This window comes from Ictidomys tridecemlineatus, chromosome 3 (genome assembly GCF_052094955.1).
Source record: "Ictidomys tridecemlineatus isolate mIctTri1 chromosome 3, mIctTri1.hap1, whole genome shotgun sequence".
Lineage (NCBI taxonomy): Eukaryota > Metazoa > Chordata > Mammalia > Rodentia > Sciuridae > Ictidomys > Ictidomys tridecemlineatus.
In genome coordinates this window covers 188348889-188367670 of record NC_135479.1, presented here as the reverse complement: position 1 = coordinate 188367670, position 18782 = coordinate 188348889, and the positions used below count along the sequence as shown (strand labels likewise).

Below are 18782 nucleotides of genomic sequence, written 5' to 3'. Positions count from 1 at the left end.
CTGTTGGCTAGAGGCTGCCCTGGGATCCTTTCCAAATGTATCTCTCCATTGGGCCACATGACACTGTATAAGATCAGAGGAGGCATCGGAGAGAAAATAGAGAGATAAAGAGACAGAGCTAGAAAGAGGAAAGTCACAATCATTTATAATTGAATCACAGTAGTGATATCCTGTCACTTCAGTTTTCTCTTGAAAAATGGCATTTGATCCAGAAAGAAGAAATAAAATATACCTGACAACTTAGGGAAAATGAAATGGTATCACTAGGCACAAATGAATTAGCTGAGTTATATACAAACCGCAAAGAGCATATTACAAGTTGAAGAGGGTACAGTACCAATTATATCATTATCTCACCCTACTCTCTGAGTGAATAGTCTGAAAGCCTAAAATTACAGTCAATGTTAGATTTCTTGGCTTCATGTGCAAATTGGAGTCATTTTCCTTTTTTTTTTTCTTTTCTTTTTTCTTGGTGAATGCATAAACACATGTTATATTGTTTAAGAGTAGCAGTCCTCCTAGTATATTATGATATTTTTCTTCATTTTGTTACCCATGTTAAAGGGTTTACTTTATTTTATTTTTTAATTTGGATTGTTGGAAATCAGTTCAACACTACACTTTTGAATTATTTGCAATGGTCATAGGATCATTTAATCTAAGACTTTTTGGCATGTCCTTTGTAGGGAGACCCGTGCAGGAGAAGGCTCTTCAACTGGCCAGATGTGTCGTTTTCAAACAGATTGAGGGTCTGCCAAAACACCATTTGTTGCCAGTACCGGATATTGTAGGGGGGCCTATCACTCTGTTACCATATTTTTGCACTTCTTAACATTGAATAAATAGGCAGCTGTTCTGTATTTAGAATATAAATTAGTCACCAGCTTGCTCTCCCTGGAGGATATACCTGCAAGAGGGAACCACATTGTTAACCCCTTCTTACCACTTGCACGAATGTCACACTTAATTGCACACTTCTCTCTACCCATTCAGAAGCAAATACTTATGCATACCAATCACACCTTTCTTGCCCATTAGTCAAAATATGCAGTTCACAATGCTAAAATGGAACATATTGCCTTAGCAGCGAAAGCAGTAAATTAATCAGTTGATAAGCTGAGGCTGAACAATTTGTGCTGAATTCTTTCTTAGTGCTCCTTCAATAGGAAGTAAAGTTCTCTAATCTCCTAAAGGGGCATGACTTCATTAAGCTGGAAAACCATTTTAAAGGATACATTGGATGAGAGAGAACAGAAAAGCCCTGAAAGTCACTTGGTTGTCTCTCTGGAGCTATTTTCAGGATGGAGATTTTTATTTATTTGGAGATAGCAATTAATTTACAGACTTGGCACAACAAAGAAACTGAGTGCTGAAGAGGGTCTCATTACAGGACAGGGAAGGTGGCTGGTTTGACCTAATCCCCATTTGCAGCAGATAATTTACATAACAGGCTATAACAAGTTGCCTGATGCTGACTTCAGACACTACACACACACACACACACACACACATCTACATACACACACACACACACATATATATATATACACATATAAATGTGTATGTATGTGTTTATCTTTTTGTATAAATAATATACAATAAACTCAGTATGTGCTTGTATACATAAATACATCATATAAACCTGTTTTACCCTTACATAATTTAAAACTGAATTAGCCCTGAAATATCAAAGACCAGGAAAAGTGAAGGCAGCTAGGAGAGGTGGAGTTGGTTGGAATATATAGTACATGTGTACAAAAGTAGTCCCAGCCTGTATTTATCAAATAAACATAGGTTTCTACAATCTGATCGGGCCAAGTCACTGCTGCAGGCTTTTCATCTTGCCAGCAGCAGAAGAGCACAGGCTGATAGATAGGTGACATTTGGACAGCCCGGCGTGCCAGATTTTTGGAGGTTATAACGGAGGTCCAACCTGCTGTTCTCCTTAATGAAAGGAGGGAAATTCAGACTGGCAAAACTGCTACAAGGGATATCTCTGCCCTGAATGTCACGCTGCCCAGATGTCACTCGGCAGGTGGAGATGCAGAGAGAATGAAAATGGAGCCTTGTGTACGTGGGTGCTAGAGCGTTGCAAGGGTGAACAATGGGTCTGCCTTCCAACGTGTAAGGAGAACAGTGTGCACCTTGTCCATATTCATGTCATGAGAAAGGACTTTCTCAAAGAGTCTCACTCCACTTCCCCTCAGAGAACGACACACATGCTCACAAAGCACTTGCACAGGAATTGCTTCACATTTTGGAACATCTTTAGCATTTACTTTAATATAGCTATTATATAGGTGTGTATTTTTTCTTTATAAAATTAGATTCATGCCACATTAGGTTTCTATAATTTGCTTTTTAAATTAAATCTTAAGACTTTATCATAAATATTTCTCATATAATTGTCCTTGGGGTCAGTCATCTCAATTTTTAGCTTGGATTTTAAAGCAAAGATGCATGACCATATAGTAAGCCATTCCTAACTTGAGCATTTAGGTAGACTCTAGAGTATTTTAAGATGGGCATGACTGTTTTCTCAGTAAGTATTCAGAATTTTTTTTCTTTTTTCTTTTTTTTTTTTTAACTAGAACAAGTAAGACTTGAAGTTACGTTTTGTGAGTGAAAGCTGAAGTTACTATCATTGACTTTTTTTTTACTGTAATTGTTTCTCTGCAGTGTTGCGAGATGACTTCCGGCAAAACCCCACAGATGTTGTAGTGGCAGCTGGAGAGCCTGCAATCCTGGAGTGCCAACCTCCCCGGGGACACCCAGAACCCACCATCTACTGGAAAAAAGACAAAGTTCGAATTGATGACAAGGAAGACAGAATAAGTGTGAGTTAAATTAGAATGACAGCTTAGACAGATGGAAATTCACATCTAAAAATAGATGTATTTTTTAAATTTATTTTTAATAAAATTGTAGTCAAATGCTGACTAACATTAATGTCACATCAAAAAGTCTTAAAAGAATTAAATTTAGGGATGAGACTACAAAAAGACACAAATTATAGAAATCAAGTATACATGCTGTATTAATAATCATATCAGTCTGAATATGTAAATTTATATTTGCAGTGTGATATTGATATTTTAGCTTTTCAATGTCTTCTGTTCATCATTTACATTTTAACATGAGTGTTAGAGTAAGCAATAGCCATAAACCATATTAAGAATAATATCTCATTTTGTGCTATGTATAAAATTATAAGAGGAAATCATCTGAGGTGATGAATATCTCATTTAATCCAGTTTTTCAAATTCAATATTTGTTTCAGCAAAATTTTTAAAATGAGTTAATTTTAAGGCAAATTTAAAATAAATAAGTTAAGTAAAAATTAAAATGACTGATTTTGCAGTTTACTTCATATAAATTGATTACCAGGTTCAACAGTTGATTAAGATTCAATGCTTTTATGTAAAGATACAGAACAAAGGGAATTAATATATACAAATTTAATAGTTCATATTTTTAGAGGATCCACTCAATATTTGTATGAAAAAATTTATAAGTGACAGCCATTCTAAGGAAACAGAATATAATTCCACTTATGTTATTTAGTAATATTTAGTAGTAATAACACAGTGAAGGCATTTTATTTAAAATAATTTTTCATTTGCCTGAAGAAATGTGACATTTCAATCAGGAGTTTATATAATCTGCAAGGCACAGTGGCATATATCTATAATCCCAGTGACTCAGGAATCCGAGGTAGGTGGATCATAAGTTTGAGGCCAACCTTAGTAGCTTAGTGAGACTCTGTCTTGAAAAGTAAAACAGAACAAACCATAAAGAAGTCTGATTGTGTAGTTTGATGGTGGAGTACCCATGGGTTCAGTCCCCCACAACACAAAGTAAATAAGTAAATGAACCGATATAAATATATTAATAAATGATTGGGCATGGTGGTGCATGCCTGTAATCCTAGCAGCTCAGTAGGCTGAGAAAGAAGGATCTCAAGTTCAAAGCCAGCCTCAGAAACTCAGGGAGGCCCTAAAAAATTTAGTGAAACTGTCTCAAAACAAAAACAAATAAATAGATAGATAGATAGATAGATAGATAGATAGATAGATAGATAAAAGCCTTGGGCATGTGGCTCAGTGGCTAAATGCTCCTGGGTTCAATCCCTAGTACAAAAAAATCAAAATGAATTTATTATCTTTAAATATACTTTTATTCTTGTATGTACACATTGAAATTACATTGCAGCACAGAAGTGATAGGCCATGTAAGAGACAGAAATATAAAGTGGAATATTTCTGATTTTGTTGTTTACATCTTGAGTATCTATGCTGCCAAAGAGACTTTGGTTCTCAATGGTCTGGACTTGGGTACCAAACTTTTGAAAATGTGCTTTTTCTCTGTAAAAAATCTTCCTGAAATTTTTGACTTATAAAATCCATTTTTAGACCATGATTCCATGCAAAAGTTGATATTCCTGATCAAAGACAGTATGATTTATCTCTGCCAGATTTTCTTATCCTTCCTTGGCCTGTTTAAAGGTGAACTGGCAGCTGAATAATCTAGGATGACCTTGCTTAGGTCTGGAAATTAGCTGACTTTCAGCTAGAACCTCACTTCTTATGGTCTCTCATATTTTAGCAGGCTACCTTAGTCTGGTTTCATGGTCTTAGGTTTCCAATTGTAGCAAGAGAAGGCAAATCCCAATGTGCAAGCAACATTTTTTTTCTGATGAAGCATTTGCTTTATTACCATTCGTGAAATAGTCATATTGACAAGCCCTGTTTCAAGGGAAAGAGAAAGGCTTTATAGGCTCCCATTATGACATACTGAATACAATTGAGGACAGAGTGATGGCTTTTCTTCTCATGTAAAAAAAAAAAGTTGAAAATCTTTATGACATGACAAACTTTGGAGCTTAAACTATTTCTGATGAACAAACCTAAATGAGTTTTGTTTACCAATGAAAAATTTAAAAATAATGGAAAAAATCAGAATGTTTGAATGTTTTATTTCCTTTAAGAACACTCAATCATGTAAAGTTAAGATTGTTGAACTATATTCTTACAAAGAAAGGGAAAATGAGAAACAATAATGCGACAATATACTTACTAAAATTCTAACTTTGAGTTAATGTTCTCTTTAATAGACATTTTATTATTATTGCATTTTAATATTATTTCATATTATTATTGCAACACATGCTTCTCTTTTAAGAAGTATTTAGCAACCACTTATTAGATGTCAATAATTTGTACTAATCCATACACATTATTTTATAAGTTTTAATTATTTTTGCTCAACATACCCTTCTTGTCAAAAATTATTTCCAAAGATGATTAACACTGATATTTGAAATGTAAGGTTCACAAAGAAACAGGTTTTGACTGTTTAGCTTACTGTTATATTCCAAATGCCTAGAATACTCCCCAGTCCTTGTAGTACTCAATGAATACTTTATGCATCCTTTTAAATCAGCTAGGTTTTATTATATTATCTAAAACAGATATCTAATGTTATTTTTTGATGACCAAAGCAATTCATTCAGCCGAACTCAGTGTGAAGAAAGACCCCTGCAGATTTAGTGGGGATGCAAAATATGATGCACAAGATACAAAATATGACCAGGCAAAACAGAGAAAGACTGCTTCAAAGACGCATTCTCTAGGAAGGAAATATAGAAAGTTATAGTAAAGTTGAATTAAGAAGCCCAATGGGCAGAAGCCAAAATGGTGGGAGAGTTTTGTGTAAGAGTTTTGTCTTAGATGCAGTTTTTTCTTTTGAAAGCAAATGTGTTTAAGTATTCCAAATTATTAATGTCCTTTATTTTTCCTTTCCTGTTTCATTTCCTTTCCTTTCTTAAAAGAAAATTTTTTGTTTGACATTAACAGATTCGTGGTGGAAAATTGATGATCTCCAATACCAGAAAAAGTGATGCAGGAATGTACACCTGTGTTGGTACCAATATGGTGGGAGAAAGAGACAGTGATCCAGCAGAGCTGACTGTCTTTGGTAAAACTCTTTTAAATTCCAAATTGCTATTTATACTCTACATTGCCTTGGTTTTAAAATATTTTTGTTAACTCTAAATCCCAAGCCATATATGAAAAATTACTCATCATTTATGATAATCAACAACCAATTAAAATTTTCTTTCTAGTGAAAATTTTGATGTCTAAATTTTTTTGAAATATTTATTCGTCTACTTTATTCATATAGCTTTATGATTTTGTCCTTCACCAAAATGTAAAATTTGCTGTTTCTCAAAATCTATTTGAGATATGACATCCCTCTACATTTTTTTTTAAAGAGAGAGTGAGAGAGGAGAGAGAGAGAGAGAGCGAGAGAGCGAATTTTTAATATTTATTTTTTAGTTCTCGGCGGACACAAAAATCTTTGTTGGAATGTGGTGCTGAGGATCGAACCCGGGCCGCACGCATGCCAGGCGAGCGCGCTACCGCTTGAGCCACATCCCCAGCCCCCTCTACATTTTATTACTCATCTACTTTGTTGCATTTATTAGTGAATATATGTAGCTGTATGTATATGTGTGTGTATATATATATATATATATACACACACACACACACTTTTATATATTATATATTTTCATATACATCAGGTATAGTATATGAAAATATATAAAATATATAGGTATGTATACACACATGATTATATGCTTTTATGCACATACATGCATATGGATATATGTATGTCTATGAATGTCCCTTAATAAAATTTTTCACTGCTTACAGCTACCATGTGATTTTTATAAGGCATAAGAGATTGTGATTTTTAAATTAGTTTGTTGTGCCAGTAAAAGAACCTCCTGATTTTATGCACAACATATAATAAGATGTCTATTTGTGGTTGTTACTCTATGACATGAACAAGTATAGCATCAAAGTCCTACAGGGGTTTCTAGAGAAACTTCTTTTGCAGTATGAGTATGTAAGGAGCATCCTGTGGTGGAATGGGATACCATGATGGAAAGAGACCTACTGCAGTTTCTATTACAGTTCAAGAGTTAAGGTTGTACTTTATGAATATGTACCAGAGTGCAGGCCTCTCTTTTCAATCACTCTGAGTACTGAGTAATCTCTGATAATATTCCTTGTGGATAGTAAGCAGCTTGGAGGCCCAAATGACAAAGGCAGGGGAAATCCCTCATAATTCATTAAAGGAATTGAATAGTAAAAATAAAATTGCTCCAAGTATGCATTGCATGTAAATTTCTGTCACGCAGAGCTCAGACAAGTATCAGTTTGCCCCTAAATTTTATGCAGTCGTCTGTAAGAGTTTCAAATGTGCTTCTCTCTATAATGAATAAAATACAGTTTTGCCTGATAAGATATGAAATTAGTGGTCACTGAACATTAGCACTGAAAACCCACAAGGATAGCTCTTCTATTTAAAGAAACACTCACTGCTATTTTTCTGTAACTACCACAAGCTTTGGAATAGAAAAGCATTGCATTATAGCAGCATTGACTGCCTTTAGAAGGAAATTAAGAGGGTTTAATGTCATTACCCAAGCAATTAGACTTACCAATAATGTGCCTATATTATGAAATATTTACCCTACCTTCCCTAAAGACATGATGAGAACTGCAAGGGATCCCTAAACATGTCAAGAGTTATGGGGCAACTTCTAAATTATTTTAAAAATAGCTATCAACCCAAAAGATTGAATTTGTCCAGAGGCAGTTCCTCTGGAGGAATTGATTCAGGAACCTGAGAAACGTTTATGTGATGGTGTAAACTAGTCACAAATGACCTGAGGGTTTATAAGTACACTATTAAGTTGAGGCAAAAGCTAAAATTCCATTATTGATAAGAAAACAACATCCAAACTCAGAAGAAAAATCACAATACAGAAGAGACAGTCCAAATCAAGGATGAGGATTGTTCGAGAGGCCCTTTCTGAAACTGACTCCCTCCTTCCAGAGAACATGAAATAAATGGTTTGCTGCTCATGGTGAGGCCTTCTTTATTTCATTCTGGGGCTCTTACTTCCAGGACATGATTTCTAATAAACCTCATTATATTTCATCATTGTTAAATGTATCACTTCTGAACTAATGTCTATACACCTGATTACATTCCACACTCCACCTGCTCAACATTATTTTCAGGTAGTTACGATTCAACTTGAAAGTATTTGGTTACCATAATCCCTCTTTAGTGAGAGAGAGGCTTTTTACTGTCTTTTGAAATTCAATTTTTAAGAAATGTTATACAGATTTTTAGTTGGGCAAGAAGTATAATTCACTTACAAACAGCAAGGAGAACAAATAAAGGGTGTTTTCTTATACAGTGGTCACTTTTTGAGACATATTGCCAAACAAAAACTTCCTCAATCTTTAAGCATTTGGGGTTTTTAGTAAATAAGCTTAGACGTGTTATAGTTAAAAAATTTAGGGGCTGGGGTTGTGGATCAGTGGTAGAGTGCTCGCCTTGCAGGCATGAGGCACTGGGTTCGATCCTCAGCACCACATAAAAGTATCATGAATTGCAAGCTGTAGATTATACTCTTATGATAACATTTATCTTCTTGTACTATATTTGTTCTTTTGAATTAATGATCAACAAGTTTTTCCATAATTATGTTAGTCTACCCTGTCATAAATTCTTGACATCACTATGGAAAAATATCTAAATTTAAATTTTCACACTATAGTGATTAAATGTCCTTCTCTCTATAGTCTTCCTGGAGGTTTCAAATCTCCACTGGTCTGGACAGTATTTAGGTCTGTTCCAAACATTTCATTCTGATTTTGTCTTTCTTTTATTTGATGCTGTATCCACCATCTTCTGTCCCCTGTTTCTTTATTGGTTAGTCCTTCTAAGACGGAAAATGTTTTTCTCTTACTTTCTGCTTAAAGAGCCTGGAGCACATTTCAAGCCAAAATGCTATTATTCTATCTAGAACTTAAGTTACAGAATTGTGGTGTAAAGAATTTTTTTATGAGAATATTGAAATTGTCACTTTAACATAATTTACCTTTCTGTGTTTTTCTTGAGAAGTCCAATGAGGTTATGATCACTATAGTTTTGTATGTAATCACTCATCTTTTTTCTTTTTGTTTCTCTATGCAATAGAATGTGCCATTTCCTTATCTCAGTGTTCAGCAATATTTCCATCCTATGCCTTGGTTTGGACCTTTTTTCCCCCCTAGTTTATACTCTTCATGAGCAATCTCAATCACATATAAAATCTCTTAACCAAAAAAAAATAAAAATTTTTTCTTTTCTATTCATTGCTGTGTCAAACATGTATTTATTAATTAAATGTCAAACCTACTGTCTTTTCTCTATTTTTCCTATTGATAGCATCCTGTTCTTGTTTCACGTATGTTATAACCTCTCTTGCTTCACACAATTTTAATAACAATGTTTTGAAGTAAATATTTGTCATGTTTTCCTGCCTTTTAAAAAAGTATTTAAGACTTTCTTCAAATAACATATACTCTAGTATGCTCTAATGGGGTTTATTGATATTCAATTGCTGTTCACTAAAAAGACTGTTCTGCATAAAAATACTAATGTACAGCTGATGGTTTTCACTGTAGGATGCTCAGGTTGGGAAGTAGTCCTTTCATTGGGAATGAAAACAGAGATTGGGGCTGGTGATGATTTTCTGTAATTGTATAAGAGATAACTTTTGATGGATTGAGAGGAGCTTTAAAATACAGACAAAACTATAAGGAAAGAGCTCACAAGAAACCATAAGTGATACCTACATTTTGTTTATATTCTGTGGCTTTCATGTAAGAATTCAGAGCATAAGGTGTTATTAAAATCCAGCATGATTGTTAGGAGAAATATAGTTCTTTCTTGAGTATATTTATCAAGTATCTACCAGGTGCTAAACACTGTTGAAGTGTGTAAATACAGTAATGCATAGACAGTGCCCCTGATTTCAGGCCAACTCTCATATCATGTTGTCAACACTAACATGAAACTTTCCATCTAAAATATGGTGAGAGAGGCTTTTTATTTCGTCCAAGAACTTTTACCTATGTTGGTCTTTGCTTCTAGGGTGATTTCCCTCAGATAAAGGAAACTCTTGGCAAAAAGAAATGAATGTAGTCAGGATTTAATTAATCATATTCAGGTGGTCTGATCATTATCCTCCAATGTTTTTTTGGAAGGGCACATTAATCACATCTAGTGGTTATAAAACCCACTCTCACCTCACACATGCCCAGTTAAGTAAAGAGATTTCTACTAGGCCAGATGTCTCATTTCCTCATTTAATAGACACTACAGTGTGGCAGGTCTTACTGGGGTAGCTAAAGTCAAGACAAGGTTTACAAGCAGTTGCTAGTTCTAATGTCCTTTTATTGCATAGTTTTCCTCTTACAAGATTTAAAGAACTCAACCCATGTAATTATTGCCACACACTACTGCTAAAAGTCAAGCAAACTTCATTTTAAAATTGCTAAGATCATCCTAGAAATAGCTGCCATGGCACGGTCATTGGCAACTATACAATCATTTTCAATGACTGGGTACTGTTACAAAATTTGTCAACTGGGCACTTAATTTCCTTAATTGTAGCATATGAAGGGAACTTAAAGTGATATTCTGCACTTAAGTTTCAAACTTATGGTATTTTATGCTAAATTGAATATTTTTCTTTTCGAATAATATTGACATAACTACAATGAGACTTGGCATTTGATTTTATTATAGCTACATATAAAGTTGGATTTTCCAGTATGCTAATTTAGAACTAAATTGACAGGAATACTTGAGAGCTGTGCTTTACAGAGTAACACACTGGCAAACAACACAATTGTCTCAGGAGAGATTAACCTTGTAAGCAAGTTATGCAGGTGATTCAAATCCAGTTAATCTCACAGAAAAAAAATGTTAATTGCATTGGCAAAGACATTGCCTGTGATCACGCCACAGTTATATAATTAGGGATAAGCCCATTCAGAAGAACTCTAACCTAATTGATAAACAGTCAGCAAACAGCCCTGGAGATTTCTCTCCCAATTTTCAATATATGGTCAGACATAAGGTGATACTGTGGAAAAAAACAGTGACCTGGTTTTTGACATGCCTTAAAATTAAGCAGCCTTGTTGTTCAATAGATCAAGATTTTCATACATATTTATTTTAATTATACAGAGGCTCATAGGTACAACCTCTTTGGACATTAATAGGTACTGAGTGGGATCACTTATCAACTAACTAGATTGTTCTGTTTTCTTCTTACTTTCTGAAATTTCCAATTTTTCATTTATATGCAGATGACTTTGACACGAAAGAGGCAAACAAAGATACTTCTTTGTAATTTTTACAACCTGTGTCTGAAAGGGGCTTAGTTTTGCTTTGGCTCTAGCCTCTACAAATTCAAGCCTTCTAAAAATATATTTTCCACTTTCTTTGTAATACTCATTTTTTTTGTCCAAGTTTCATATTTCCTGGAGAACAGCCTAATTAAGGAATTTGGCAAGAAATTCTTTTAAAAGATTTCTTGGATTTGAGATATATATATATGTATTACCATATATGTATATATAATATATTAGTCCAACCTACAGTTTTTAACATACTGTTTTCTGTAGGCAGTGATGAAAATTGCAAAGCAGAAAATGAGTTTATACTTAACATAAGACAATAGGAACACTGAATAATATAGTTTAGAGATATTTACCGGAGTGGGTGCTATGGATATTCTAAAGCTTTAAAACTTGTGAGCAAACACCAGTGTATCAGTAAATTTTCTTTCCTTTTTTGGAAGGCATAACCAAAGATAGTCTGGTGTAAAACCCACTTTGATGTATCATGTGAATCCAAGTGACTTTTATCTCAATTATCTTGGCATCCATCTTTTTTCCTATTAACTGAATTACACTTTCTACTATGAGCCAATATCAGGTTTCCCAAAACTCCTGTACCAGCTACTCTCCCATGGTTATCCAGTTGCTAAGCAACTGGACTCTGCTTGAGGGCAAAAGGAAAGACAGAAGGATCATCCTGAAGTTCTCCATCCTGCTGCGCTCATCAGAACAGCAGCAGGGGATCCTGCATCTTGCTTCTTCTTGAAATTATAAGTCAGGTGCTTCCCTTATAACACAATGGGACTTAGAACATGTATGATAACCAAAAACTCCTTAAGGGTCCTGTCCCTGTCTCCTGAAGGAAGAGACTCTGTAGCTTTGTGCCACATCTGATGTAAAATTTGCTCCTCGGATTGATTGTGTGTTGTGGAATTGTGCTTGATACATGTTAAATGAAGCACACAAAATCTTTGCCTGAAAAAAAACAAGGTATTTTAGTAGAACTGGACTCATGTGCTGTCTTGCTATTTATTTTATACTCAGCACAATGTCATCATGACATTGATAATAGACAGCTTTACTCTTCCAATGACTTAGTAGATTTTCAATGTATAAATTTGCCATGATTCATTCAAAAAGTTCCTCATGTACCAATACCACTAACATTGCCAAAATTCTATGTATTTCTTGTTTTTGTTGCAGTTACCAATTAGCAAAGTTATTGTTCTGTATTTTTATGAATTGCAAAGTATAAACAAGTAAATTTTTTTGGTTCTTCAAATTTCATATTTTTTCTTACTGATTATTAATATTGCCAAGTCTCTCTTGTTCCTAACTTTAATGAACATAACTTTAGCATCTTAATTTTTAAAATGACATTTAATTTAATTTATGGCAAAAACTTTATCAAATCTTCAGATGTGTCTTTTAATTCCTTCTTTGAATTTTTTATATGTAAGAGTTACATCTACAGATACCGTATTTTTTCTTTCCCTTTCAGGGACTTCCTTCATCTTATTAATTCAGAATTATTTTCACTTTAAGTAGCACAAACATTAATGGCTTGAGTATAAGAAGTTTATTTTTCTCATACTTACTATTGTATATACACTTACACAATGATATTCACATTTTACCTAGCAGTATGTTCAAAATTGTTAATTTGACTGTTAAAAATCTTTCTGGACTGTTCTTTTTCACCCTGCATGTCTGATTGATTACTCAGTTTTGAATCTCTTTAGTGTATCCTCTTTTCTATATCCTGGGAATCACTGTCAATTTAAGCTGAAAGATTTTCTTATAACAACACTTTGACCTAATTGCTTCATGTTCTTTGTTTGTTTGTTTTGGTACCAGGGATTGAATTTAGGGACACTTAACCACTGAGCCACATCCTCAGCCCTGTCTGTATTTTATTTAGAGACAAGGTGTCACTGAGTTGCTTAGCATCTTGTTTTTGCCGAGACTGCTGTTGAATTCTCAATCCTCCTGCCTCAGACTCCCAAGCCACTGGGATTACATAGGGGCGCCACGTGCGCCCGGCTTCTGTTCTCTTGTATTTCATCTTTCTCAGATGTACTAACATGGTCTTTCATATGCTTATTTGTAATAAGCATATGAAATCCTAACTGCTCTCCATCATCCTGAGGGTAGAGCTTAACACTCTTTATCATGGCACACAGGCCCTTCATAGTCTTGCTACTTACTATCTGGCAAGCTTCATCTCCTACCACTTTCCCAGGGTAACCAAGCTGCTGGCTGTTTCCCAGCCCCCAAACCAGAAGCCTGGCTTAGACTAATATGTGGTAGATGAATGAGTGGTTAAGAAAAGACTTATCTAGCTTGTCCATCCTATGCCAGGTATAATACAGTATTTCTGTTAACCCCAGATGGGGCAGCAGGGGTCTTCTCCTAAATTATTTTTCAATCTCAATCAACAGTGGTAGAGGTTTAGTCCTCTTTAGCAGATTTTAGATAAATGCGACTAATAGCTCCACTGGATGGCAGCAAAAAAGTTAATCCCAATTCTTAGGCTGATGATACATTTGTACTATTAATATTTGCAACACCCATAAGTATACATCAATCCTCTTGCCTATTTGCTTCCAGTAGCAGAAATAGTTCAATATCAAATATGCTATCCTTAAAATAGTGGGAACACAGTATCCCGAGTTCAAAAGGATAACACTAAATCATTATATGCAAAATGTACTTTTGTTCTCTGGTCAAAGGGACATATTTTGCTATCTAAAATTGTTCAGATAATAATTTTGGCTATCTAAAATATTTAGGGATATTCAACTTTTCTCTAGTTTTATGGGTTATTTGTAAATTCAGCTCTAAAAAAAGTTTTCATGATAAATTCTTGTTTGTCTTGTTTTATGGCTTAGAATTGTGGGTTCTCAGAAGACAGATAGTGGAATATATTCAGGTGTTTATTTTGAAGAAAATATTGACTCCTATAGTCTAATTCTCCATGAAAGATACAATTGTGCTCCTTCTGAATGCCAGTGATAGTTGATTTGTCTTTCAACAAAATATTTCCCTTGTAACTTACATATTTGTTTTATAGATAGGATATTGATTTATTTGACAAACAAACACACTTCTATTCTATACTCCTAACATGTTATTTTGTATGATTTATTTTCTCCAAAGTTTTCCTGCTAAGTATGTTTTAGTTGCTGGGCCACCACATTCATAATTCTATACCAGGAATTTGAACCTAGAGTCCTCAGTAGCTGAACATGGCCAGATGGCCAGATAAATTGTGTTAATTCCCTATGGATCTCATCTTTCTTTTCCTTGACTTAGTTTTCTACTTCAATAAGTAGAAATATTGGACTTGCCTATGATTTGGAGATGTGCTAATTTTTAAGTGTTAATTTTTTAAATATCAGACCATTTTCAAAAAATGAAGAAAATGGACAAGAAACAGAATTGTTTAAGGATGCATGAATTTTTTTTTGTTTGTTTTGTATGGGTTTTTTGGGGATGGTAAGATTCTTATGATTAGGAATTTATTTTCCACTTGTTTTATGTAGACTAGTGTTAAAATGCATTTTTTCAGTCCCAGGTATATATTAACTAACTAACTAAGCAAAGGCAAAAACACTAAAGCAGAATATTGAATAAATAAGGAACACAAAAGTTAAATAAAGTAATATATATATATATATATATATATATATATATATATATATATGATTTAGGAGAACACTGGAGAAGACCTTTGAAAATTATGTATGACAGTTTGCAATAATTAAAAATGACAATATTTACATTAAAGAAAAAAATCGGGCAGACAACTTTCAATGCATGCAGTTAAAATATTCACATATGTATTAAGTCCTTGTAAAGTAAAAGCTTAAGTGGAAAAATTTATATAAGACTCACATGCAAGAGCATAAGATTTTTTCCTGAAAGCATTCTTTAATTTATTTGTTTATTTTCATGTGGTGCTGAGGATCAAACCCCAGTGCCTCACACGTGCTAGGCAAGAGCTCTACCACTGAGCTGCAGCTTGAAGCATTCTTGATGGAGTATTAATATCTTTTTGATGTTTTTCATCAATCTCAACTTATAGTTTTCTTACTGTAAGCCATGATAATAGATTACATTAATAATTTTTAAACTCACCTTCTTTCTATAAAATTTGGTGTTCTTAATATTTTGATAGGAATCACCTGATATGGCCCACAAATTCAACAACAACAAAAAATCAGTTTAATATTTTTTCCACAAGTTTGCATGGTCCTATATAGAAACCATAGTTATTCCTGTGCTTAAAAGTAATTCATTTTATTCAGTTATATTCAGTTTGTAAGGCCTTATCAGACATAGCTGAGATACAGCATTCCATACCTATGTACAAAAGAAAACCATATGTTCCCTTTGCTTTTTTCATAATTACTTAAGTCATTCACATTTCATCTCACTTTATCTCTCTCTCTTTTTTTTTCCAAGAACGACCCACATTTCTCAGGAGGCCAATTAACCAGGTGGTGTTGGAAGAAGAGGCTGTAGAATTTCGCTGTCAGGTCCAGGGAGATCCTCAACCAACGGTGAGGTGGAAAAAGGATGATGCAGACTTGCCAAGAGGAAGGTAAAACCATTATGTGGACGGAAAATTGTTAGGCGATCAGAGAATAATTAGAAAAGAAAAAGACTTTCCCAATTTCCCACCAGATTTTCTTGCATTTTGGATATTTCCACACATGTGGTATTTATATAGGCAAGCTACATATTTGATGTGTGCATATTAAAGTTCTTTAGGCTTTTGATATCACTCTCAATAAAAATCCACATTAGTATCTGATCCTTAACTCCATCTTTTATCCCAGGTAATAAGAATCCTAAGGTGTTTTCTTTCTCAGGACCCCTGTAGGTTTTCCATTCTCTTCTTTCTGAATCCTTGACCATCCATCCCACTTGTTCCTTCAACAATGGCCCTCCTTCCATGATGTTTCATCCACTCTTTGAAATCCACTCTGTGTTTCTTTAATGCCCAAAGAATCTCTACCAAAGCTGAGTATGGCCAACTTTAAGGGCCACAACACCAAAGAGGCAATAAGTAAAGGATACCACTTTCCACACAGAGGATTTCTCCTCAGGGATCTCCTGTCACTTTTTCCATTGCCATTGTTTCAAGGACTCATTCTCTCCATTTTTTTCCCCATTCTTCTTTCATCACACCCTAAATAAAATGCAATCTCTCTCAATTATCTGTATTATAAAATAAAGTCTATTATCTTTTATAAAAATAATTTGAACTTTTGTTTTATAATTTTTTTAAAAAAATCTATGCCCTGGAAAAAATCATTTAAGATAGGCTAGAAAAAAAGTCATTCAAGTGTTTGCATTTTTTTTCCCTATGCAATTGAGCAATTCTAGTTCTAAAATTTATTATGCTTTCCCTCTTTCTGCACATGCTGTAACTCTAAGCATCACACCTACCACAATAATTGTCTCCAAAAAAATTTGCATTCCATTTTCTGTCATTTTCTCTTTAAAAAATTAGGTTTCATTCAACTGGTTAAAATTAAACGTGCATCTGCCGAAGTCATATGCCCTTATGTGCATTCTCCAGCACTGCTGTAGATACACGGCTAAATTTGTGCTTTTATTTCAAGTTTGAACTTTGTATGCCCCTAGGTATATGTTACTGTACATTCCAGTCATATCATCGACAACATTAACCTCAAATGGACCAAATGTTTTAAACAGTGAGAGTTTCTTTCAGGTCTGTAGGTGTTGAGAGCCACAGCAGAGTCGGGATTGCGCCTGGCATTTTGCCAGAAGGAGTGGTTGAGAGGTGACACCAAGGATTTTTTTTTTTTATAAAAAAATCTCTCCTGGCAAAATGCCAGGCGCCATCCTGACTTGGCTGTGGCTCTCAACATGTAGATATAAAGCACTTACTTTAAACTAATTCAGTAATTTTTTTCTGTCTAAATAGAAGCTGTGTTTTTCTGGTTTGTTTATTTATTTGTTTGTTTGTTTATCTTTGCCACTTTTCTTCCAGACATCTACCTTTAAAGAATTGTCATTAACAGTGGGTGTTAGTGAATATGAGGCTCCTTGTGCCTTCCCAGTGAAGATAGCTAAAAAGCAAGGCGAATTTATAGAAACTGAGTTGTTATTATCTACTCTTTATAGATTGTCAAAAATTTTCTTCAAATATAAGAGAACATATGCATAATTTTTAAATGTTAATGTAAGTTTAAGAGATTAATTATAGGATGAAATTTATCCTAGTATAGACAATGGTTAATTTTTAATTTCTGAGAGGATACAGCATTTTCCATATTAAAAATAACTTAAAATTTTGGAATACTTTTGGAATTATGGGAACATGACAATGTTAATAGAGAGAGTTCCCATACACAGTGTATGCAGTTTCCCTTATTGCTGATATTCATGAAACATTTGTCATATCTAATTAACAAAGGTCTATATGCAATAATTTAATAAAGAAGGAATGTTACTTTGGTTTTATAGGTTTTTCTTTAATGCCCTTTTCTTACTCCAGAACTCAATCCAGGGATTTATTTGGGTGGGTGTCATAAAGTATTGCATTTAGTGTTCATGTTCGCCAGGTCTTCTTTAGTCTGTGACATGGTCTTAGTATTTTTTTTTTTTTGTACTTTTATGACCTTGGAAAACTTGAAGAGAGGTATAGATCAAATACACTATAGTGTTTTTTCCAAAACCTGTATTACCCCAATGTTTTCATATGATTTGACTGGGTTTATCAGTTTTTGGAAAAAAAAAAATGCCACAGTGCTGAGATGTCCTTCTTATTGCTTTGTATCAAGGGTACATGCTATCAAAGGCTTCTCGTCTACAGGTCATTTGTGACAGGGCAATGGGGTAGCTTACAGACAGGCTAAAGAAAGTGCCTGGAGACAGCATGGGACACCTGTGGTTTATTGGAAAAGCTTACAAGAGATCCGTGATTGATCTAACAAGAATTCAGCAGCAACAGGCCAAGAGATATCACCTCTGTCCCTCAAGGTGCTTTGCAAATCAATTCCTACTGATGGTGTTTTGTCCAGTGACAGCCTGCTGGGCAAATGACATGAATCCTTTCCACGGTGCCCTCAATTCCATGCCACTCTCCACTCAGAGAGAAGTTCTGTACTTAGAAACTGTGATGTCATCAGCATTAGCTTGCTTATTTACCTTGTAAAAGCCGGTAGTAACTGTACTGGTGTAAAGGGAAGAAAATAACGTTCTTTCTTTTTTTGATTTTGTTTTGTTTGAAGTTCCCCTGGGGATTCTTTTTATTCAAATTCTTATTTTATTGATTCTTCTTATACATAACAATAGAATTAATTTTGATAAAATTATAAAAGCATAGCCTATAACTCATCTAATTAGTACACCATTTTGTGGTGGGTACAATGGTGGGGCTCACTTAGGTATTTTCTATGTGTTCATAGGAAAATTATGTTAGATTTATTCTACTAACTTTCCGCAGATACCACTAAATTGCCTTAGTTCCCAGTGAACATAAGA

The 18782-nt window shown here is 34.2% G+C and overlaps 1 protein-coding gene across 19 annotated transcripts in view; it reads left to right on the top strand.

Moving 5' to 3' along the window:
• Robo2 (roundabout guidance receptor 2) overlaps positions 1-18782 on the top strand; it is a 1537051-nt gene that overhangs the window by 1372001 nt on the left and 146268 nt on the right. For all 19 annotated transcript variants that reach the window (XM_078044445.1, XM_078044443.1, XM_078044442.1 and 16 more), the window contains 3 exons: positions 2680-2837; positions 5856-5976; positions 15729-15867. In XM_078044445.1, the coding sequence (XP_077900571.1) occupies positions 2680-2837; positions 5856-5976; positions 15729-15867 (418 nt within the window). The remainder of the gene's footprint in view (positions 1-2679; positions 2838-5855; positions 5977-15728; positions 15868-18782) is intronic.